This window comes from Colletotrichum karsti, assembly GCF_011947395.1.
Source record: "Colletotrichum karsti strain CkLH20 chromosome Unknown Scaffold3, whole genome shotgun sequence".
Taxonomy (NCBI): Eukaryota; Fungi; Ascomycota; class Sordariomycetes; order Glomerellales; family Glomerellaceae; genus Colletotrichum; species Colletotrichum karsti.
In genome coordinates, this window is record NW_024065903.1 from 1,617,279 (window position 1) to 1,641,365 (window position 24,087).

Below are 24,087 nucleotides of genomic sequence, written 5' to 3' on the forward strand. Positions count from 1 at the left end.
AGTAGTTAACCTGGAATACGAGGGCTACCTTAGTTCATGAAAGCCGAGACTTGACACCTACCTAGCCACCCCGCTTCCAGTGAAGTGCATTAAACGTCGTCACCTCCTGAAAGCTTAAGGTACATACAACCAACCTTATATCATTGCACAAGTCCCGAACTCAGTGCCGCTTACGTACCTCGAGACAAATCACACGGAATTTAGAAGCCACCCACCCGCTACTGCACCGCAGCTACCTACCTAAGTATATATCAAGCCGGTTATCATACTCAATACCGGCTCAGCTTGACTGCTTTCCTTCCTTACCCTGCACCATCAACTTCATAGTAACACACAGCTAAAATGGCCCCGAGACTTCTCTGGATCGGCCTCGGCAACATTGGGAGGGTGAGCCTCCCCACCGTCTCTGATCAATAGAATCCCATCAATCGAGACCATGAAGCTCACTCGTCCCAGGGCATGTGCCAGAATCTCGTGGAGAAGGCTGGCCTTGATAAGCCACTCCTCATTCATAATCGTACCCTAAAGCGAGCTACAGATCTCGGTCAGAGTCTTCCCCAGGGCAAGACGGAGGTTGTGGAGTCCCTTGCCGACGCTATTGGCCAGGCCGACATCATCTTCTCGTGCATCGCAGACGACCAGGCTGTGGAGGAGGTCTTTGCAACAGCTATCAAGGGAGACGTCAAGGGCAAGGTCTTTGTGGAGTGCTCGACCATCGCACCCGAGACAACGGAGGCTGCCGCGTTGTCGGTTTTGGAGAGGGGCGCCGAGTTCATCTGTGCTCCAATCTTTGGCGCACCAGCCATGGTGGCTGCCGGCAATGCAACGTTGGTTCTCGCGGGGCCGAAAGCCTCTATCGACAAGATCCGCCCTTACATCGACGCCGTGGCAGCCCGAGAGATCAACATGGCCGATGAGCCGTACCGCAAGGCATCGATCCTCAAGGTGCTGGGCAACACCGTCATTCTTGGTATGGTTGAGCAATTGGCCGAGACGTATGTCACTGCGGAGAAGAGTGGTCTTGGAACTGGCTATTTGAAGCAGTTCGTTGAGGCAATGTTTGGCGGAAGCCCATACCCTGCGTACACGAATCGCATGCTTCAGGGCGATTATTACAAGAGAGAGGAACCTCTGTTCGCCGTCGACCTGGCGAGAAAGGATGCTCGCCATGCCATGGCCATCGCTAAAACGGCTGGTACGCGGCTGCACAACATTGAGACGGCCGACAAGCACCTTCAGATTGTCAAGGATCACGCGGGGCCGTCGGGTGACATGGCCGGCATTTACGGTGCCGTCAGAAAGGAGGCTGGACTCGATTTTGAGAATGATTCGTAGGGAACCCAAGATTCGAAGATCATCAGGCATCGTTGAAGAGACATCTTTTGAAGAAGTTGTGAAACCAAATAAATGCAAAGGCGTCAGGCGCATGTTGGTAGTCACGTACCCGACCTGACAACGGACGGGACGGGGAAAGAGCGGGTCAGGTGACTAAGCTGTTGGCTACTTGGATATCTACCTTAGGCATCTTCCAGGTTCCCTTCCTTCTAACTGGAGGAGCCGCACCCGCACTGTGCCTGTAGACGCAACCACTGTCCGACCTCATAGCTTCAGTCGACGACATTACCTACAGGTTCAACCGACGAAGCGTCACGACTGCACCACTTCTCGTTCGGGCAATCTGCACATCACATCGACGCCTCCTGATATAATACCACAATGGCGCAAGGGTGCGACCCTCTCAAGAGGTTATTCCTGACGCGCGCACCGCTGACTGACTATTGGACAACAGGTACAGCATCTTTGTCGGCCTCGTCATCGTCGCGGCTATGGCTGCGGGCGCCTGGTTCCTCTCCCCCAAGGGCGAAAACCAAATGTTTGTTGCTCCCCCGTGATGACCACCTGGGACATGTCGTGTTGCAAGGTGACTGACGTCAGCCATAGCATCTGGAGATCCTCCCTCCTCCTCGCCCTCGCATGCTGCTATCTCATGTGGGCCATCACGTTCCTTGCCCAGCTCAACCCCCTTATCGAACCGCGACGCAGCGACATCCGACCCGGCTTCGAGCATCACTGAGAGATTGGATCGATGGCGGCGCGGGGCCGCAACGGGATACCGATGTACTACTATCGACTTTGCACAACTATAAATCCATATGGACGGCGTTAAGGATTACCTCGGGTTCTGTCATAGATGATGGACGTGCCGGTTTTCGAGTTCGAGCGCTGTGTATTTTGAGCTCTATCCAACGACGGTCGGTGCCGGCAAGGCCGAAGCTTGCGCTTGGATTCGGGCATGCGTCACACGCGCAAGTGGACGGGCGAGGAGGGCATGCAAGCAACATCAATTTAGGCAACGTCAAATACTGAATGCCATGGCAAATTCAACACCCTTTCGGCGTGATCTAGTGTTATCCTGCTGCTAAATCGCTCGCCCATTCTCTAAAATACATGAGCAAAGCCCAGAGAGCCTTGCCGTCCGCGGCAATACTCGTTTCCCCTATGGAGTCGATGCCGTCCATGCCGGCGGCCCAAAGCACGCCGCGTCCTACTGCCCAGCGTGCCAGGGCACCGGTTGTTGCGAGTAGCGTTGCCATCCCGTAACCGCAGTCGAGGAGTATTCGAAGCGCCTCAACATTGTTTGCAACCACGGCCCAACCCAAGGATCGCGCGGCAGCCGGAACGTCGTATTGCCATATGACCATGAGGATCGGGAACAGCTTGGTTGAAGAGGATACGAGCAATGCTGTAGAGACGGAATTTGGACGGGAATATCGAGGCAAGACGTTGAGAATGCTCAGGGGAGACAGTGTCGAGGAGGTCAAGAAGCGAATGCTTACGTGGAAGGCGAGCGTCGACAGAGCACACAGAATGACTGGCGCATGGATGGTTAGCTCACAGCCCGATTCTGCAACAGCAGCCATTGCTTCAAATTGGGCATGACGTACGAAAGAACAGGTACTGGGATACGATGGACTGCTGGGTCAAGCTGCCCAGATTGGCGCCCTCTTCCTGGGGCGATTTGGGTACGGTCTGCTTCTCGATGCGAGCCCAAGTAAGATAAACATCGAACAGCAATAAGAGCACACCCAAGCGGATGATTGAAGACTAATGTTCAGGAAAGGTTGTCAGAAACCAAGGCGTTCTCCGTGATGATTTTCAGGTGGTGGGACCTACATCGAAGCGGTCATCGTCCTTCATGAGAGTGTTGTGAAGCAGATGACGATAGACTTGGGGCTTGATCAAGACCAAGTCGATGAATAGCACCACAAAGTCATGCTCGACGTACTTGTCGCAGAACTGGCCACAATTCCTACAGACGGTCAGGCGGATGTTGTGTCCGCTCGACTTGTCATCGGCATTGGAATACTTGGTCCATAGTGTCTTGACCGGATGGCGACATTCGATGCAGATGGGCATCGCGCGGTGGGTCGGGGCTGCTATGTGCGGCGACGTGGAGGTTCTGACGCGCTGCGAAAGACGTCTGGCATGGCCGAGTCTGGTCGGTATTGTCGGCCGTGATGATATGGCAGTCAGCCCAGCCTTGTCCCAAGCGGTGCAAGTAGGTATAGCTCTAGGTAGGTATTTTAGCTTGCCAAATGTCAAGCTTGCTATGTACACTGTATCCGCACGCGAGGGTTACCTAAGTGTACCTACGATTCTCCACGCCTCCTCTCACGAATGTGGGGCTGCTGCGAATTGCGTATTCAGGGGTTGTGCAGTGTCACTGAGCAGCATGATGTACGAAGTACCTGCCTACCATACCTTACCTAGTAAGTGCCTTCCACAGGTAGTCGGCCTCGTGCCAGCGCGGAGCTGTCGGACGGAACGCGCCGCGGGAGAGATTTCAGGCACCTACCTACCTAAGGTAGATAGGTATTGGATGTGATATGTGGCTTTCATCACCATGATAAGATACTGGAATACCTACATTTGCAGCAACTTACCTACGAATACGGATACCTAAACGTCTTTGAGGGCCGCCACCTCTTCAAGCAGGGCGGCGAGCATAAGGTGGGGGGTTCGACGCAATCAGGTAGAACCCGTAGGCCCCTAATTCGGGTCCTAAAACAGCCCAGGCTTGAAGCGAATTGGGAAGCACACATGTCCACTCCCCCACAGCCCGCCGAGAGTCCACTGCTGCAAGGAATACGGTGCTAATCATTATTCCATATGGAACAGGGCTCCTGGTTTGCAGACTCGAGTCCCGTCCAGCTCAAGTCCAACAGTACATTAGGTATTAGCCAGTTGCCAATTGCCAGTTGCCAGTTGCCCGACCCAGTTCGGTCCACGTACGCTGTGCTAAACCAAGGTGCTGGCTGCCACCTCTCCGTCCAAGGCTTAATGTGTCTTGACTAGACAAACAGTACCATACGCTTACACTGCATCAATCAGCTACCGACCTACATACCTCGCTGTTGCGAGTCCGCGATAGTCGACCGCGACTGAGTCCCATCTCCGTCCTTTTCGTTCATCCATTCCTCACCCAGCCCACGACCCAACCAGCTCCTCCCTGGCGTGCCCTGTATTCCCCTCCGATACACCCAAGAGCGAGTGCGCATACTCTCCGACGTCCTCTCAAACCTAATTCTCGCCGACTGGTCTTGACCGTACACGTCTCCCATACCCTTCCGATCCTCGACAGGGTGCGTGCGCTTGCGCGCGAGGGCTGCAATCCAACTGTCATCCACACCGCGCTCTCCAACTACTTCCAAAGACGACCGACCGACCGACCGACCGACCGACCGTCATCCATGACCGAAGCAGCGCGCTGATGCCCTCTCCCCAAACTGTCTGCCACCTTTCCGACGAGGTGGGCGGCCTTCCTCGATCATGGCGGATTCCCTAAAACCCGTTGGGTCAGCATCTCACATGTCTTCGTCCGCCCTTCTGCCAGCTCGCCACGATACCGAAGCTCGGCCACGGAATCGTCGCCTTATCAGCGCGGTCGAGGAGTCTCCCGCAAGTCCCGTCGAGAGGCTTCCAGCTTCCTTCTCCGCCCTTCGTTCCCCGACCGGCCGCGAACCGAGCCCTATGCCTTCCGGCCACTTGTCCCGGGATACCTCCGCAAAGCCTACCGCCCGCAGTACTTCCGCCACAAATCGCCGAACTAATACTGCCCCCTCGACTGCAAGCTTTCTAGATACTTCGTGGTCTCAAGGTTGGGCTTCCATTCAAGGACTGGCCTCCTCCCTCTTGTCTGGTGGAAGTGTTCATGATGCGGGCTACGAGTCGGATCACAGAGAAGGGAGGCGAGGTATCAACCCCTTGAAAAGAGATTATTCTACCCCGCCACGGAAGGCGCCTAAAGCCTGGGGGCCCGAGCCGCCGTTAAATTCCCGGCCAGGTCATCATGATATAGCAGCAGGCTCCCTAGCGGACAGGGAGGCTGCTCTCAAGGCAGCTCGGACGGCAAGCGTCTTGCAAAGCCACGAAGGCGTCAATGGGGGGCTTGATGTGACCGGTAACTACAAGAGGAGGAACTCGGATGAGATGGCAAGAGACCGCGTGCAAGAGGAGGAAGTGCAAGACCAACTCGTCTACATCCACCACGTTCAGCCAACTGACACATATGCCGGCATAGTGCTCAAATACCGGTGTAGAGAAGACGCATTCAGGAAAGCCAACGGCCTATGGTCCAGAGATATCCAGGTACGCAAGTGGCTAGCCATACCAGTCGACGCGTGCGAAGTCAAGGGCCGCCCATGCGAAGCCCCATCTCATGATGGTCAACGAGTCGACCTCTTGGCACCAACGCCAGAACCCATGAGCGCTCACGGACGACATGGGCCTACATCGGACCAGCCGCTACAGGCCGACTTTTTCAGTTTTCCCAGCACGAACGGTTCAAGCTCGGCATTGGAACCCAAGTACGAAGAACAGGAGGAGCCTCCATGGACGCACGTCCGATGGGTCACCCTAGATTCGAACCCAAAACCAGTTGAGATCGCCCGTGTGTCAAGGAAATCGATAGGGTATTTCCCGCCTCGACGGAAGAAGAGCCTTCGTTCGGCTTCAACGCTGTCCACTCCCAGGCACTCGCTTGACGTGTCTGGAATTGCAGCGGCCGGACTCACGGAAAGCCCGGAGCAAGTAGGGAGACCTTCTTCTAGACGCCAGAGCAATCTCAGCACCAGACCAAATTTGCCCAGTACGCCAGGAAGATCAACGCCAGCCTCCTCAAGGAGTAGGATGAACAGCGACGCTGGAGATAGTCGACCTGTGTGGATGAGGCGACCCGGCGGCGTTGGTTCCATGGGAAGAAATGTAAGAGCTCCTGGCCCCGATAAGGACTACTTCAACACGTGGGCCAAGAAGCACTTGCCGGGGATCGCCATTGATGAATCACTGCCGTCCATTTCTGTCATGGGGTCCGAGACAGCACATTTCGGGTTCAGGCCTGGATCTAGCGGTGGCATCGTGGAAAGTCCTTTCGACGAGGGGCAAGATCTCGCATCAACAACCAGGCAAGGGTCTGGGCTTGACCGCGCTGCAGCAGCTGTTGAAACGTGGCTTCGCGGCGCGTTTGCCAAGTCGCCAGGGACGCCAACGTTAGGTAGTCGGGGGCGTCAACTGGACGAACTTGACTTAATAGAGTTGACCGACGCCAACAGCGACGACGGAAGGCTGATTACTTCTGCCATCGGTGGAGGTGTCACGAGCACCGGGCTGCTAGAAGCAACGCCGATGACAGTTGGCTCGACGGCGAGGAGCGACGGAGACGGGACCATGAGGGGGAGGAATCTGAGCAGCAACTCCACTTCTGCCAAAGGCAAGAAGTCCGACTAGGATTCGTCAAAGGCTGGCACTGCGAGGGCATCTGCAACAACCACAACCTCCGCATCAACATCCTTACCGGTTAAGATATTGAAGGAGCCCGCTGCGCCAGGCGCCGAGGCTGGCTGTGGTGTTCTATCACTTCACTTCATTGACATCGTGCATAGAAAAGGGCGTTAGTGGGCATGATCAGGGGAGGGCCAAGGAAGCGGAACGTCTTGTCTATTGAGAAGTATCGACGCAAAACCCTGCGACAGAGCCTCTCGACCATTCCTAGGCAATTTTAGCTTTACTTTAAGAACTTACTATACTAGACTTGGGACACTGGATGCTTTTTGTTCTGTTTTTCTGGGGGTCTTTTTATTTCAACTGCAGATTAGAGAGGGGACTAAGTGGACGGGGCGACATCATAGGCGAAGAAGGCTGTATACAATTCGGATGACGACCATGCTTCCAGACCTGTGCGATACGTCATGTTAGCCCGAATGTCGGCGTGCTCTCATGCCAATGGGGCTACAGTTAGGCCTGAATATGCCAAACTTGGATGTCAGAGCTGCTGGCAGCACCCTACGTGACTGGCAGTGTTACTTCGTTCTACTCACCTGTCGAACTTGCAAGTTGAAGACAGCCAGGATGGATGTATCTCTTTTGAAGGGTGTGAATCGAGCTCGCTCGCATTTGTATAGGTTCCTCGCATTAGCTCACTAATAAATAGTATTGGGGAATCTATCTCATCGGTAGATCCACGTGATTTTATATCTGCGTTTCCTGAATTTGCGACACAGCTCCTTGTACAGCCATCGTCTCCTCGCCAACAGGCGCGTATATGCATGAAACATGGAGACAGTGTCTGGCCCAACGCACACACAAGCACAATAGCCCATGGCCTGTTTTTCATATCATTGAGGTCCCATACCCAAGTCGATGTTCATACTGGCCAAATCGCCATTGTTTATACCAAAAAATTGAAACCTATATTGCTCGTCAGCATCTGACCCTTTTGAAATGTCGAGAAAAAACACCTACCAATCTTCGACGTTGAGAGTGTTGGGAACGGGTTGGCCCTGGGCCGATCCTGTACTCCAGCTGTCGCTTGGACTGTGTCCATCTGGCATCAAACCGTCGAAGTTGGCCGTCCACAGGTTGCTGTTTAAGTTGTTTTGCCCTTGTTGTGATTGCTGCTGTTGTTGGAAACCCTGCAACCCCGGGACCACGTTGTGGCCTTGAGGAGGGCTACCGCTCAGGCCTCCCTTGTTGGAACCTCTTTGCTGGAATTGGTTACTCGGTCCTGTGAGACCGCCCTGCAGGGTAGGGTTCTGAAGCTGTGCCATAAGATTGGCATCCATGGCCTGCTGGTTCGGGGGCGGGGGAGACGTTTGCGGGAAGGCTGGCATACTGGCGCTGTCAGGGAATAATTGATCTGGCTGAAAGTTTTCCCATAGTGACTGGGAAATGTTCGGTGAATTTCGGGTCACCAGGTACAGGTCCGGCGGCGTGGCCGGTACAGAGAATGAAGGATTGAATGGAGTCGCAGGCCTCGTCTGTGGTCTCGACGATGTTCCGCCCATGAAGGTATCTGCATTTTGCCGGGCACCCGGAGACGTTGGCGGTGGCATCCCTTGAGGATGCGAAGACCCATCGCTCTTCATGTGACTAGGTGTCTGAGGGCGGGATCGCTCATAAGATTCCTGAGGCGTGGGTGTATTGACGCTGAAATCAATCGCCATGTCATCGTATTTCCTCTTCGCCGCCTCCTGAGGTCGTTGCTGTTGCTGCTGTTGCTGTTGCTGCTGTTGCTGTTGTTGTTGTTGCTGTTGTTGTTGCTCCTGCTGCTGCTGCTGTTCCAGTTGAGCCAGAGTCTGCTGCGCTTTCCTGTGTCTCTTGCCTGCGGCTTTTTGAAGACGTTCTTCCAGGACCTTATTCCCGATGATTGACTCGAAAAGGGTGTAAACCATCTTCCCAACCAGCCATACCCTCGAAACTTCTTTGAGAGCCTGCATGCAGGTTCGTAGCCTGTCCTGGGTGACCTGTTGGATTGATGGGACCGGCGACCGCATTTGGTAGACGTGCATGATGAGCGCAGAGAAAAGGCTGTAGACGACAAAAGCTGGACAGAAGCGAAGCTCGCCGTGAGCGGCCAAGTTTTCGATAATGGAAGTAATCATGGCGGCAGCTTGGAACGCAATGTTGCGGGATGGATATGGGGAATCATCGGGGAATCGAGTGCCCCCATTCGGGGGCATGTGGGCTCTGTGCAACAGGCACAGAGTAGTGTAGTAGTTCGAATGCAGTAGTGCAGACCAGAAGTGATGTCGAGCCACCTCCCAGTACACAATCTTCGGACAGTTCTGGAGCCAGTCTGCTAAAGCCATGTCGCTGTGAGTTAAATCGATGGCGTTGCGCTGACGTCCTTTCGACGCCACGGAGTACTGCTGCGACAGCACCAGGCCCATGATTTCGCAGAGTTTGACGTACTGCATGAAAAATTGAACATGTATCGGATCCGGAGGGTATTCGCTGTTTCGGTCGCCTTCGTCCTCCATAAAATCATCTTCCGTGAGCATCTCAACATCTGAGTCGTCCAGGTTGATGTGCACTGGTCGTCCAAGGGCCACAGCAACCGACCTGTCGCGAGTGAAAAGAGTCCACCAAATTCTCTTCCATAACCTCTTGTCAGAACGGCTGAGTTGCGACTGCTCCACGCTGCGGTGCATTCCAGATCCTTGGGCAACGATGGTGGCCACACGACTCCAGTAGAAGACGTTTTTGGTAACGTCTTCCGGGCCCTCCCAGTACCAACCCATCAACAGTAATGACTGAACGATGGTCACACGATCGTCCTCGTAGTTAGCATCGTATAAAGCTTTGGCCCTCTTATAGAACGTCAGGGCGGCAGGGGTCGTTGAGCCGTTGGCATCCATCAATTGTGGGTTCGTACAGACTCGAGAGCCGGCCAGCAGCACAGCCTGCAGCAACAGGAGGGAAGGCGGGTTTTTGGGGTCGCGATACTGTCTCATGAAACGAGTACGATTGATGACAGGCACGATGGGATGAACCCATTTAAAGTACGAGTCGATCAGCTCGTCGCAGAGGGACCTCGGCGGGAGGAGGAAAGCGCCACGCTGATGGAGAATGTCAATCTCAACATTATCGAGTTCGGTGAGGCGGGCCCGCGAGCCCCTGACGTTCTCAGGCAGAGGATAATGGACAACATCGGAAGAACCCTGACGATCGTGTACCAACAAGGTCAAGTTGGACGACTCTCCCAGATATGCGACTCTGCCAGCATCGGTGATCGGGGCTCGCGTGAACTTGGGCTTCATGACCAGGTTGAGGTAGGTACTGCTGTCGATTTCCTCCTTCCGCGCCTGCGATTCGGTGTAGGTTGAAGACGGCGTACCATCGGTGGTGTGATATACGGCGGGAGTTCTCGGCGGGAAAGTGCCCGGAGCAGCAGTGGTGGTGGTGGCGAGAGCTCTCGGCGAGCGATCCTCAGTTTCACCCTTCTCGCTAGGACGAGTTTCCATTAGCCCAGTGCTCGGAACAGATGGCAGCGGCGAGGCTGGTGCAGACCTATCCGAATCTTTGCTTGTTCCCGCATTTGTGGTCTTCTTTCGCTTGGGGGTCGGAATGCGACATTCGATCTGGAAGGCGACGCAGTTCGTGCAGGGTACGCCGAGGCTTGCGGCATCGCATCGCACCTGGACGGAGTGTCAATACACGAGTAAGACCTGGCGCGATGATGGGGGGGGGGAGATGTGACAGTGGACAGCGATGAGCGCGGGAGCCTCGGTCCACGAACATTTGGACAGCGGGGGGGAAATTGAGCATCGTGGGCTAATCGTACCTTGCGTGCGTGACACGTCTATAGACCGAGAGGTCAACGGTTAGCATGGTTCGGCATCGAAGGTCAGAATGGTGGGATCGATCTTGCAGCGCAACGCAACGGCGCGGCGGCGCGTAGAGATGCCTCGGCACAAAGCAAAGTGGGCAGAGGGGCCACGGAATGGCGGGCGCTGTGCTGGGCAGGGTAAGGCTTAGAGTCTACGTACCTCGCAAGCTCTGGAAGCTCGTTGCCTTTTTTGATTTCAAGAGCAGACGTCAGCACGCACTGAATCATGGTCGACAGAGACAAACCATCACAACTCGAGATTGGCGAGAGTTGGCTGTTGGTGACGAACCTGCGAAAACTCATGTGGTTGGCAGCGGCGGCGGCGGCGGCGGCGGCGGCAGCCGAGGCAGCAGAGCTACCTTGGGGGTTGGGGCTCGCGTTGGCGACATTTGAACTGGAACTTCCCCCTGCCTGGGATGGTGATTCGGCCTTCTGGATGTGTTGCTGCTGCTGCTGCTGAGGTTTCTGAGTCGAAACATCGGTGGAGGACATGTCGACGTCCATGACTGATTTGTCTTGGTCCGGCGACCGTGAGGAAGAGTCGGAGACGGGAGAATGGTGAAAGAGATCGTCAACGAATTTCTCTGGCCGACTAGTAATAGAAGCTGGAGCTGGAGCTGGAGCTGGGCCGGTAGGGAATAGGAGCGGCAGCAGCACTGACTTTGGAACTCCGGCTGGCCCAGGCGCAGGTCCTGCAGGCACCACCGACAGTACTGGAAGAGACGCTTCCTTTGGCACACCTAGAGAGGGGCGCGGGCGCGGGCGCGGGCGCGGGTGTTGGTAGTGATGCTGACACTGGCGACGACAGTGGCACTTGTGCTGTCGGGGCTGCCGGGGGAGACGGGAATTGGAGAATCAGATGGTCCTTGTCCTAGTTGCGGTATCCGTAGGGGAGACTCTCGGTGTGGTGCTGGGCTGGGTAGGGGTAGTGGTGTCTTTGGCGGAACAGGTGGGTTTGGTTGTGTGGTATGCGCTGCCGGTGCGGGAGATCCCTCTGGTGCGTGTTGCTCTGACGCAGGTACTTTTGGCACGTTTGATGCTCAGGGAGGAATTGCTGCTGGTGCTGGTGCTGCTGCTGCTGCTGCTGCTGCTGAACAGGATGGTGGTGGCCGTGGATGTTCAAGTGGCGTGGATGCGGGTGCGGGTACGGGTGCGGATGCGGATGCGGATGGAGGGGGGTGAAGCCAAAGATGTTTCTCCTTGGGTGGATGGAACGGAAGCTGGAACTTGTACTGGTGCTGGTGTTGTTCGCGTGAGTGGTGTTGCCATGGGTTTAATTGGAATTCGGAACGTGAAAGTGACTAAGACGACGACGAGGGCGACGAGGGCGACGAGAACGAAAAGACCCAGTATCGGGATCTGTGCTAACCGTAGGAGTAGATGTGGACGTGGATCAAGGTCGTGGTCGTGGCCGTGGTCGTGGTCGCGGTCTTGCTGGTAATTGCAATAAGGAGAAGAGTGGGTCTTCAGTCGGTGAAGGTTCCGTTGTTGCGACTGAGGTCGTGGTCCCGTCGGGTCGGGTGTGGTTCAGACGCTATAAAAGTATCCGTAAAAGAGGACTGGACCTCGATCCTCTCAATGTGCAGTGGCAGTTGCGTTGCACTTGCAGTTGCAGGTGCGAATGCGGATGAAGGCGCAGCACCGGATGGCGTATCCCTATCCCCCCTCTACTTCAGCTTCTATTCCTGCTTCTTCTTCTTCTCTTTCTTATTCTTCTACCCTCCCCGCTACTGCAACTAACAGTCAACGGCGACGTAGTATACGCCCTGTTTGGTACAGATTGGTTCGGCGGGAAGAGCACTGACGTTACAGCGACCTCGTCTTGACGTTGGCGCTGCCGCCGCCGCCGCTGCTGATGGTGATTATGTTCGGGAATGGCGTTGTATGTCTTCTCTGCCACGGCCCGGAATCCTGTCGTGTCAAGATCCTGGCGTGTTTCCAAGTCCGAGTCCAAGGCCAAGTCCAGGTCGAGGCCGAGGTCGACGTTGAGGTCTAGTTCTAAGCCGAGATCAAGGCTGCTAAAAGCAAGGTCGGCGGAATAATGACAATGATAATGATAATGACGGTGATGGTGATGGTGATGGTGATGAAGAGGTTCTTGCTGTCCCCGCTGAACCTGCAGTTGACGACTCTGCCGCGTCTGCTTCTTCTCACTCTGCAACAAGAGCGATTCCGGAGACTCGTTCTCGTCGTCCACTTCAAGGTTCGGCGTGCGTGGCCACTCGAGCAGAGCCATCCAATTCGCTCATCAGGAGACCGTCGAGCTCCCGTATGTTGTCTCTTCTTCTTCTTCTTCTTCTTTCGGTCTTTGCTGGTTCAACGAGTTGCCTGTCAAATCAAAAGAAAGAGCCGGAACGAAGACAAGGAGAACTAGTCGGCTGCTTCCGGTACCTTGATAGTTGAGCTGTTACTCCTGATGCGATCCTGTGATGCCTAGACTAGTGATCCATGTAGCTGTTGTCATACACTCCGTTGAGATGTTCGGCCTTGCTTGGTCCTTGCCATTCTATCTTCTTGGATACCCTGCCTTGTATGTCCTATCTGCACACGCAAATGGTCTGGGAGTCGAATAGAGTTATCGGTCGGAGGCTAAAAAGGTCGGCTGACGACGGGGCATCAGAGATCATAGATCGGAATCAGAGAGATCAAATCACCTGGTCGTTGGTTGTTGGGGGTTGTAGCCTCCCGGTAAACCTCTTGGTCCACCGGCGTGTCCGCCAGGTTAATCCCCAAAAAGGGAATCGGCTTCGTCCCGTCCTTATGTTCGTTTCTTTTCCAGAGATCGGCTCGCGATGTGGCTCGAGTGTTGGACTGCCAGGCGATTAGAGCTGATGGATGTCGTTTGATTTTGATGCAGCGCTTCGCCCGCTCCGTGTCCGGTCTATCTTCTCCGACAAACGTCCTGCCTGTTATGAGACAGGATCGAGAATCAAGTCCCTATTAAATATATGCGCGGTGTGGGGTGCAGACTTCCGGGTGAGACCAGCAGAACTAATATTACACTAAAGGCTCCTTAGGTTCCTAAGATCAAGGCTTCGGGAACGACGCATGCAACGACCAAGGTACGGAAATGCTGCTCTGCCCAAGCCGCCACCAACGAACGGTTCACTTGCTTGCGTCCATGTTTACCGACGACGAGTTTACCGACGACGAGATCAGGTCTCGTGGGAGGGTGTGCTGGCCTGGTCAACGTTCGCCCAAGTGACCGTGTAGTGTATATTGAAGACAAAGGAGAAAGTACCCTTGGTATAACGGCTTGGCAAGCATGTGAGACTTTTCAACGGCGGTGCGTAAGCATTAAGAAGCACAAGCTCCTCCTCCCAACACTCTAGGGATTGGATACGAATACATACGGATACTCAGCCATCTCACCGGCGAAATGATTGTAGCCTTGCAGGGAGGCATGTCGACTGCACGCTTTTCTCGATTCCCAAGAATGGGTTGATGGCCCAGAACCTGGCGTACCAAGGCGTGTACTCTTAGAATACTCCAGTCCCGGTCACCCGAAATCCAGTACAGTCTCATGGCTGCTATACGGCGGGAATTGGCAGTGAACCCACCCTTTCGATTCCTGCCCGGGTTCCCTCCCCATCCCAATCCCCTTGGCCATACATAGTTGGCGGAATCTGCTTGATCTGGGGTAAAGTGAATGGATGGTGCATGCGTATATGCACAGCACCTGCATTTGCCCGGCACCAGTATGTACTCAACTCAACACACTACAGAAGTGGGTGGTATGGCTCAATATGCGTTCGTAAGGATCGGGGATGGGCTCCGAAACGGCTTGGTCCGCGCATGCATTTCCTGTTGAGGTAAGGATCACGTTATGCCTCAGTGTGGTGTTGACTCCTCCCGGCTGCTGTACATGTTCTGCCGAGAAAAGCATATGATTATTGCTGGCCTCTGGCTTGGTGCACCTGTTTTGCTCCTGCGCCGGACGTTTTTGGGTTGCGACTGTCCAGAGATAGTCGCCTTCTCATCAAGAGACAGCGTGTCGTCGATCACGGACGACGTGGAGCACTGCCCACGCGCAGAGGATCTTGTGTGGCTGGTCGTCGTTGTCGAGGCTGTCACGCTGTGGTGTTACGACGGCGCGCGCGTTTCAGTAACAAGCGCGATGCGATGACCTTGACCGGCTTGACGTAGTGGCCATGTTCAGCAGAAAAGTGCGCGGAACCCGTGGATGTTGGAGGCATGAAGGTCCGGCGAATCGGGCGGTAGTACCGCCTCCACGAACGTCAGTCTTCCAAATGTCGGAAGGGACTTCGGACGCCAGCATAGGTATGCCAACCTGCTACGCCAATACTACTGACACGTCTAATTATGCTTGTTCTTGCAACGGCGGCCAATTTGCCGATGTTAGGTCTTGGGATGATCAAGAACCCCAAACCCCGCTTTCCTTTGCCTTCTGGCCGTACCTCAAGGTAGGTACTAACGGGAATTTCCACCATGCACCGGAATGACTTGCTGGCTCACTACATTTTATATCTCCCCATCATCAAGACACCCAAACCGAAGTTGAGACAGAATGTGACACTTCAGATGGAATCCTCCAAGCCCGTCACCCAAAACAGCCTACCATGGACGGAGGGAAAAAGAAAAAAAATCCAGTTCGCGTCTAGACCACCTGTTCGCACGACAACTATCGTGATATCTATCTATCCTAACGCAGCCTCATCACCAAGTGACTTCCAGACTTGTCTACGACGGAGCGATTACATGGTCCTGCCAGCCTTATCTTACCCGTCTGGTCTCTCAACCCCCCACTCACCGCTGCTCGCTCCCCGAAGCCCGGCTTTCATTTACCCCTCGCCTGACTTGCAGGAGCGCGTAGCCTTCTGGGAAATGTCATCGAGTTGGAAAGGCACGCGCGATCCTTCGCAGTTTGCCTATCGTATTGCGGACTGAAAGCTTTGTCAGGAATGCCTACGGGCACTTCTCAGATTACGGACAATATTCTGCACAGGCGAGAACAAAACTTGGCCCGCTCTCCACTGTTCTTCCTCCGACTGTAGCTCGTTAGGTATGAACAGCAAATCGTAGTAGGCTAGTGAACCTGAGGTCGATGACCACCCACGCAAGGCACCACATGGCCTCTCCGAACCCCTGCCATCTTCTGAACGTCCTTCAAGTCGAGAGGTCAACATCCCTTCCAAGCTTCCGGTTTGTTTTCATGGCAGCACACCCAAGCTGGATCTGACGTAGATCTCTTGAGCTTCACAAGTCGGTCGGTCGTGTTAGGTTGCCATGATACACCGCAACGATGCCGAGGTTGAAAAACAACCTCACCAGCTGTGCGTTGCGGTCAGCGTTTGATTACTCAATACAGCCAAGCATCGTCATTCCTGATCCATAACAGCTCGAGTTTTGAATTATGTAGAGATGCCATGTCATATATACACATCATTTGTCTTGTCTGGTCAATGCCACACATCACTGCGACTTGTCTTCTGACGACGCTCTGCCGTTGGCCATCGTTCCCACGACAGAGCCAGACGTCGCTGTTTCGTTCCGTTTCTGGTCACGGCTTCCCTGCAGACCCGCCACCTCAATGTCGCCGATGAAGAGGGCGCTGACTCCTTCCAATGCCGCCACAAAGATACAGAGTACACTGGCAATGACAAAGTGACTGATAGTGGAGCCTATCTCCAACCATGAGCCCTCATCCTTGACCACCCAGAAAAAGTACAGGGTAAGCACGTCGCTAATGGCCATGACAATCATGAACAGAGACGAAGGAGCAACGCCTAGTCTGACATTGAGAATTCCGAGGTTCGCCGAAATGAGGGCAAACGGAATCATGAGCTTGAGGATGAGAAGAATGCCCTGCGAAAAGGGATCGAAAATCGGGATCAGACGGGCAACAGCCTCCAAGCTGAAGGAAGATACCGTGGCAACATTGCCTGTGCTGAAGAAGGCTGACTGTAGCAGGACCAAGAAGAACAAGGCCACGCGGGCATCTGAAAGTGTAAGGGCCCTGAAAGCTGGTTGTCGCTCTCTTTTGGCCTCGCCGGCGCTTCCATTGGAAACGGGACGTCGGTGTTCTCCCGCAGTCTGTTTGAAGGCAAAGACCCGGTGTTCCAAAGTAACCCAGGCCACCAGCAGGATGCTGAAAGCCACGTAGAACAGACCTTCGTACGAGACAGTCAGGATCACGAAGGTTGGAGCGCACGTGAGAAACATGCTCATGAGGCGATGCAGGTAATGGTTGTTGGGTTGCAACCGGAAAGTCAGGGGCATAACGAGTGAAGCAACTAGATCAAGTTAGTATGGACTATCGACCGATATTGATTCGAGCATGCCACTAACCTAGTACAACCCAGCCAACTACTTGGTTGCCCCGAGGCAGACCTGATTTGGCCTGAAGAGAAAGTGCGCTGGATCGAGTAACGAAAACCGCCAAAAGCACAAGACCAACCTAACAGCCCCGAGTCAGTGTTTAAAAGCAGCCTACCGAGAGGCTTGGCACTTACTTGGATGCCAGTCAGAGCCCTCGCAATCGGCATGGCTTGTTTAGTTGCCTGGCCCTCCCTCGAAGATGACTTCGCCAGTAGAGGGTCTTCCCAGACCAGATAGGTAAGTCCAATGGCAGCCATAATGATTCCACCAGCTACGCTATTAATAAGTCAGTATATTGAGTTCAGGTTGACTCGAATCAAAGGAGAGCATACATGAGAGAAACGTCCTCGCTGTTCATAGCTGGTGGAAGCAAAGTGAATGCGCCCATGACAATGCATGAGACGAACCATATGGCTGAGATGATTGCATTCTTCTGGACAAAGCTGAACCCGGTCGTCAAGGGCCAGAAAGCTCCCAGGACATAGATTAGGGTAAGGATCTCCCGGTGGATGTAGCCTAGAGCCTAGGTGGTGTCAGCGGAATCTGTACTGCTAGTCAACCGGAAGCCGCTTACCAGGGAGACTATGACACCGACGTAAGCGACCACGTTGAGAATGAAGGAAACCGCACGGCCTCCCGTTTTGATATGCCCGAAGAGAACTCTCCGCCCTTCCACAAGGGATTCACGCCGAGCCCAGACCTCCTCCCAGAAGATCACAGGGAACAAGCCGTAGGCGTAGTACATGATTGGAGAATGGGAGATGATGAAGGATGCGTACAGCGCTGTGAGAATGGATGCAAACACAGTTGTACTCAGTGTTGTTCGCGAAGTAGTGCGGTTTCCCCGCAATACATGTAAATCGATGACGCCGGTCATTGCGAATGCCATCCAGCCGAGATAGCCTACCGTGATGAGTGTGCGAAGGAAGAGCCAGTCATAAGTCTGGAGGTATCTCAGACCGTCTAGGGCGATTTTCATCAGAGCAGCCGACTCCTCAATGGCCTCCTCGTAGTTGCCAGCCTCAATCAAACGGCGAATATCAGTCACCCGGCGACCTGGACTTAGCTCGCTCAGAGGACGGAATGGCCGATAGCGTAATTCGGTAGCTCTTTTACGCTCTTCTTTGACTCTGTACATTTCCAGGATTCCGCGAGCGTTGACAAGGGCCGCTTCTGCCTTTTCGTTGATGCTGGAAGAGACGTACGACAAAGGAAGTTCGCCGACAGAATTGGCAGGAAACTCGACACCGACGAGATAGGCCATCAATGCGGCAACATCAGCCTGAGCAACGTCGTGTCGCTTGACATGGTCCAGATGCCAGTCCGATGAATACTCGTCATGACCAGGAGCGATCGCATCGGATGAGAGCACTGGCGGTGCGACCCCCGAACCCCAGGCGATGAGGGGAGTTCGCGTATTGTTCGGATGGCCATCGCCGTGGCTGCCCCAATCACTCATGCCGTGGTCCGCAGTGAAAACGAAAGCGGTTCGGTCATCGGCGTAGAACTTCTCGATGATTTCCGTGATTTCCTTGACGCCCTGGTCTACAACTTGGATGTTTCTCAAATACTCCTTCGAGTACGGTCGGTACGAATGACCCGTGGTATCCAACCCCAGAAGATGGAGAAAGAAAACGACCTTATCTTCACGCAGAGCTGCATTCAAGGTCTCATTTTTGGATGCCTCCGCGAAGAGGTCCTTGACGTGATCGAAGACCCAGTAGTCTAGGTCCAAGGCGTCCGAAGAGAAATCCTCAAACTCGGCGCCGTAGGTGTAAGAGTCCACGCGGCCAGGCACAGCACCCTGCTCAAACATGGGTAGGATATCGGGAGAGCCCCAACTCCAGGTATGGCGACTGCGGTTGAAGACGCTGTCGAAATCGACAGGATTCAGCTTCCACCCAGTCGCGACGGCCGAAACATCCTCATAAAGACCGGCGATGAGAGCAACATGGCCCGGACGGGATTCTGTGGGCACACGCGTATGCGATACTCCGAAGGTGCCGTGCTCCAAGACGCGGGATCGTAGAAAGGGGGCCAGGGGCCGTGGAGCCAAGTCTTCCTCGTTCTTCGGGTAGGGGTCGGGAAAGGACTGGAAAGCTTTGTCTGCTCGCAAACCGTCTCCTACATTATCGGGTCAGTGAATGCACTGCAATTGAGTTTGGGCTGAGGGGTCGAATACCGACGAAGAGGACCAGTCGGTCAGCCGGATTTTTGACGCCAGCTGGGCGTTCAATCCGGACAAGTTGCATCCCCGAGACGATTGGGCTGACAAAATAAATGTCGAAGATGGAGTAAATGTACACAAGGTGGAAGACGAGTGCGACGGCCAGGAAGCCGACCCGCGAAAAGACTGCCATGGCGGGCAGACTAGCGAAGATTGGCCGCTGGACTTGGTTGTCCGGCTGAGACGCAAGTTGCGTTTGGTATCGTCTCGTCCGGAGTGCTGTCCCGTCGCCGTCGTCGTGTTGTCGTACAGGCTCCGAAGGGCTGTATCAAAGGATTGACTGCTGATCCAGGGGAAGATGTACAGGCTCGGCTGGGGGAGGCGTCCAGATCAGCTTATATAGAATGGGAATGCTTCACTCTCGCGAAGGAAAAGAAAAAGTGCTGCAGAAAAAGATGGAAAAAAGAGGGTAGAGGCGCACACTCCTCTCACGACTTGCGCATGGCTCCAAGGTCGTCGTCGGTGATGCGCAGCAGTAATGGTAGAAGTGGAAGACTTGCCCATGGGAAACGGAAGCACCGTTTTCAGTCCCGCTTGTTGTACCGACGCGGAAATTTGGATTGGTTCGCGACACGTCTTCGACTCTCCCGATGCAACCCATTTTGGAGTTGCGGTGCGCGCAGACAGGGATTAGGTGTTCAGAAAGACCACTTAGTCCCTGCCCGTAGTGCGGCTCGTGCCTGTGTCGCCGGTACGTACCTGCGCCCACGAGCGTGACGTCGAATGCTAGACTGGCCAGTTCCATTTTTGCTTTTGACGGGTGGGACACTTGATGGTATGGTAAGGTATTCGTGGGTACCTTACCTAGGTACCTATTAACGAGGATATCTTCCCTACATCTGACAAGGATCTTTGATTTCTACGGACATCAAGGTATTCTGATGCCCTTTGCGAACCTCTATGGATTACTATGTTCATATCAGGTATCACATGCCTTCACCAGGCCGACTTCGCTTAATCGAACAGTTCCCTTGATAATCCAGCCGACTGGCAAACTGGGTATTCTTAATGCGTTTAATAAACCATCAACGCTGTTGGCTTCATCGCGCCACGGCTCAACCAAACATTAGGTCGCACTGAGACTCAGGGCGTATTCTTTGACCACCCAACATCCAATAAAGAAATCACAAAAGTGTCCTTGGGGAGTATCCACATGTGGGACGTTCATCGACAGAGCTCCAACATCGCTGACGAAACTTGCCCCGCCACCATGCAATCGATTCTCGATTCAATCCATCAACGACTTCGTAACCCGCGAATAGAACTTGGCAGCGTGTGGCCGAGAGAATTCAATCTCCTCAGCCAGAAAGTCGGGAAGCAGATCGATCAGGTCTCGGTCCCGATTAGAGTCTAGTTGTGGCTTGTACGTGAAATGAGCTTCTTCGTAGTTGTCGCCCGATGTATCAGTTTCGACTTCAAGCTTGAAGTGAAGTGCTGGAGATGCTGTTAGCCTTTGTCTACTGTAAATACAAAGCCCCGCCGACGGAGAGCACTCACTTCCGTTTCGTCCCGTTTGAATGCAGTCAAAGACCTGGCCCGTCGAGTCACGCTTGACCACCCTCACAATCAACCCCGTCAGATCGCCGTAGAGGTCCTCCTTCAGCTGAGCTGTTTGTGCCGCCTCTGTGCTCGCAGTAGCCAGAGCCCGAGCGGCTGCCGTCCCGCCCTTGATTGCGCTTCCTGGGACCTTGGCAGTGACTGCTGTAGCTGCGGCCTCCGCCGACCTACTCGCAGCTAATTTCGTTGATAGTGTCTTCGCCTCTTGCTTCGCTTCGGCTAAGGATGCTGCCAAGTCTGCTACCTTGGCCTCCATCTCCTCGAGTCTTGTCTTGTAAACCTGTCCCTCCTTAGCCAAGGTCCGTTGCGTCGTCAAATCAGCCTTAAGATGGCTGATGAGTTCGGTCGCAGCTTGTCTCTGTCAGCGGTATACCCTCTGTTTTGATATGTTTCTGTTTTGATACTCACTCTTTGCCCGTTCATCGCTCTCTTTCTTGAACATATCAAAGTTGCGTTCGGCCGTCTTAATGCCAATGTCTCGTAGGTCGCAATACTTTTGCTCTAAGTTTTCGTATTTTCTGTTCGCCTCCCCTAGTCGTCGGCGCAACTGCACCTCTCCCATCTCCAAGTCGGTGCTGATTCCTGGCCTAGCATCGCGCCGAGCAGGATGCTTCAGCGTGGGCAGAATATCGGATTGATTGTCTTGCTCGGTATCAACATCCATATCTGCCGCCGGCTGTGTCTCTGGGATTTCGGAATCGTCATTTCGCATTGATTTGCTTCCCGCGCGACGCCCGCGTTTGGCTGTCGTCTTGTGGGCATTGACAGCGGACTCCGGTACTTCTTCAACCGCCTCTTCCCCAGCAGACTTCATTTTCGGTCGGCCTCTGGGTTTAGCAGCATTCGCCGATGTGAATGGGGCGTCGTCTTCCTCTTTGTCATCTACATGACCGTCATCTTCCTTCTGCTTGGCTTTTCGGCCCCTCTTGGAAACTTTGCCCCCCTCTTTCCCTAGCTTGTCGACATCATCCTCGCTTTCGCGGGCAGCAGCGACGGCGGCCGCAAGTTTGTCATTTGAGCGACGCGTGGGCTTCGGGGCTGGCTTCGTAACTTTATTCGTCGCCGGTCTTCCACGGGGTTTCTTCGCAGGCGCCATTCTGTCTGGCTTGGGGTTGTTGTTTCTTTTGACCAATGCGCCCAGCCCGGAGAGTTCGTCCGAGTCCGAATCCACCAATGCTAACAACCTCGAGGGGCGAGCAGCTTGTGACATTCGCGCCGCTAGGAGTGATGGAAACGGGAGATAGCGGCCAGTCGCGCGAATTCGCAGAGAGGCGAGGAAATCGCTTGTAGTTGTCGTCGCGTTCGGACCGTCGCGTTCGAGTCCTCGTTAGAAGTGATGGAGGAGCGCACAGTGGTTCAAGAAAACCGTGGTAAGCGGAAGGGTTTCCTGCGCAACACGACGTACCTACCTTAGGTAACCTACCTACCTAAGTAAACAAACGGCCTGGCAGCACCCCTTACCGTCGGGTGGTCAGTGCTCTTCGGTGGCGGTGCAATACAGGTTACGCCCGGCGCCTCAGGTCACTGTCATCCCCGCAAGGTAGGTAGGTACCTAGGTAGGTAGGTTAGGTAGTTCCAAGCCGCGGGTGGCGTCTGCGCGGCTCAGATTCTGGGGGCCACGTCTACCTGCCTCCTACTATTCGCTCTCTTGGTTCAGTTCTGCAAAGTCCATCATTTGTCGTCTTTCCTTTGCTACTCTTACGCCTCGGACGACGACTACTCTAGTAAGAAACCAAAAATTGTCTTCTTCGACGATTCTCATCGACTTTGGCACGTTCTAGGCCGAGTGGACTGCATCGCGTCGGCTCTTTGCCACAACGCCAACTCTGATGACGGGCGACCTGGACCGCTGGGTTGGCTCCGTCGGAAAACTTCTCGGCATGGGCGACCGAAAGAGGGGTTTGGGTGATTTTGCCCTGGACCTGTTGTTGGTGGCTGGCATGGTGCGTGAAACTGTTTCCTCACTTGCGCGGCGGTTATCAAGACTGACGGCGATGGCTTATTAGATGGCAACTGGAGTTTACCTGGCCCGCAACTTTCTCTCATCCCTCACAAATACTCTTGCCGATCCCGACCGAGAAAAACACGAACAAGCGCGATTGCAAGCGAAAGCCCACCTCGAGCGCCTGCGAAAGGGCAAGAATATCGGCAGATCAAGCGACGATGCAGCAGAGGATAGCAATCCCTCCCGCCGCGGCCCCAAGCCAGAAGATCTGGTGTTGAACGAGTATGAAAATCTTATTGCACTAGAAATGGTGGCCTCTGAGGATATTCCCGTGGGATTTTCTGGTTAGCAGCAATGATTCGCAATCAGAACAAGATTTTTTGTCCGCTAACAACGTGCTAGATATTGGTGGTTTGGAGGACATTATTGATGAAGTTAAGGAGTCTGTCATCTACCCTCTGACTATGCCGCACTTGTACTCGCATGCCGCACCCCTGCTTTCTGCACCATCTGGTGTGCTGTTGTACGGCCCTCCTGGTTGCGGCAAGACTATGCTGGCCAAGGCCGTCGCTCGCGAAAGCGGCGCCTCTTTTATCAACCTTCACATCTCTACAGTAACGGAGAAGTGGTATGGCGACTCAAACAAGTTGGTTCGGGCGGTGTTCTCGCTGGCGCGCAAGATGCAACCCGCCATCATTTTCATCGATGAGATCGACGCCGTCTTGGGCACAAGGAGAAGTGGCGAACATGAGGCGAGTGGCATGGTCAAGGCAGAGTAGGTTTTTCAGCGCAACGATTTTCGTCCAGAGGCCACGACTCACACATATCAGGTTCATGACCCTCTGGGACGGTTTGACGTCATCCAATTCTTCCGGAATGCCGGCGCGAATCGTCGTTCTTGGAGCCACTAACAGAATTCATGATATCGATGAGGCCATCTTGAGGCGTATGCCAAAAAAGTTCCCCGTGTCGCTTCCTGACAGGGAGCAGCGGCGACGAATATTGCAGCTTATTCTCCAGGACACGAAGACCGACCCAGAAAATTTCAACTTGGAGTACATTGCCAAAGTCACGGCGGGGATGTCGGGTAGCGACATAAAGGAAGCATGCCGCGATGCGGCCATGGCACCAGTCCGGGAGTACATGCGCGAACATCGCGCAAACGGCAACTCCATGACCAGCATCACGCCCGATCATTTCCGTGGCATTCGGACGGAGGATTTCTTTGGGAGGAAGGGTGGTGGCCAGATCCTCATGGAAAACCACGCGAAACAATCAGCGAAGGCATCGGGGACATCGGCGGACGAGTACGAAGACATGGTTGAGGAGCTGGGCTGAGCAGATGATTAAACG

At 54.3% G+C, this 24,087-nt stretch overlaps 6 protein-coding genes across 6 annotated transcripts; 2 read left to right on the top strand and 4 right to left on the bottom strand.

The window, feature by feature from the left end:
- Window positions 1–342: 342 nt before the first annotated feature.
- On the top strand, window positions 343–2,074 carry CkaCkLH20_01534 (6-phosphogluconate dehydrogenase 2; the record flags this gene model as incomplete). The annotated part of the gene is made up of 4 exons (XM_038884253.1): window positions 343–387; window positions 457–1,331; window positions 1,790–1,873; window positions 1,942–2,074. The coding sequence occupies 4 exons, from the start codon at window positions 343–345 to the stop codon at window positions 2,072–2,074; spliced, it is 1,137 nt and encodes a 378-aa protein (XP_038750845.1).
- Window positions 2,075–2,408: 334 nt separating this feature from the next.
- On the bottom strand, window positions 2,409–3,417 carry CkaCkLH20_01535 (arv1-like family protein; the record flags this gene model as incomplete). Its single annotated transcript, XM_038884254.1, has 3 exons — window positions 2,409–2,872; window positions 2,946–3,105; window positions 3,175–3,417. 3 exons carry the CDS (start codon window positions 3,415–3,417, stop codon window positions 2,409–2,411), a joined length of 867 nt encoding a protein of 288 aa, XP_038750846.1.
- Window positions 3,418–7,162: 3,745 nt separating this feature from the next.
- On the bottom strand, window positions 7,163–11,170 carry CkaCkLH20_01536 (uncharacterized protein; the record flags this gene model as incomplete). Its single annotated transcript, XM_038884255.1, has 4 exons — window positions 7,163–7,233; window positions 7,691–7,746; window positions 7,801–10,284; window positions 10,827–11,170. The coding sequence occupies 4 exons, from the start codon at window positions 11,168–11,170 to the stop codon at window positions 7,163–7,165; spliced, it is 2,955 nt and encodes a 984-aa protein (XP_038750847.1).
- A 4,929-nt stretch (window positions 11,171–16,099) lies between these two features.
- On the bottom strand, window positions 16,100–19,365 carry CkaCkLH20_01537 (gpi-anchor biosynthetic protein; the record flags this gene model as incomplete). Its single annotated transcript, XM_038884256.1, has 6 exons — window positions 16,100–16,920; window positions 16,976–17,084; window positions 17,140–17,281; window positions 17,338–17,528; window positions 17,580–19,129; window positions 19,188–19,365. The coding sequence occupies 6 exons, from the start codon at window positions 19,363–19,365 to the stop codon at window positions 16,100–16,102; spliced, it is 2,991 nt and encodes a 996-aa protein (XP_038750848.1).
- Window positions 19,366–20,460: 1,095 nt separating this feature from the next.
- CkaCkLH20_01538 (chromosome segregation protein) lies at window positions 20,461–21,885 on the bottom strand (the record flags this gene model as incomplete). Its single annotated transcript, XM_038884257.1, has 3 exons — window positions 20,461–20,666; window positions 20,730–21,140; window positions 21,198–21,885. 3 exons carry the CDS (start codon window positions 21,883–21,885, stop codon window positions 20,461–20,463), a joined length of 1,305 nt encoding a protein of 434 aa, XP_038750849.1.
- Window positions 21,886–22,618: 733 nt separating this feature from the next.
- On the top strand, window positions 22,619–24,072 carry CkaCkLH20_01539 (ATPase family aaa domain-containing protein 1; the record flags this gene model as incomplete). The annotated part of the gene is made up of 4 exons (XM_038884258.1): window positions 22,619–22,732; window positions 22,796–23,078; window positions 23,137–23,509; window positions 23,565–24,072. The coding sequence occupies 4 exons, from the start codon at window positions 22,619–22,621 to the stop codon at window positions 24,070–24,072; spliced, it is 1,278 nt and encodes a 425-aa protein (XP_038750850.1).
- Window positions 24,073–24,087: the final 15 nt, after the last annotated feature.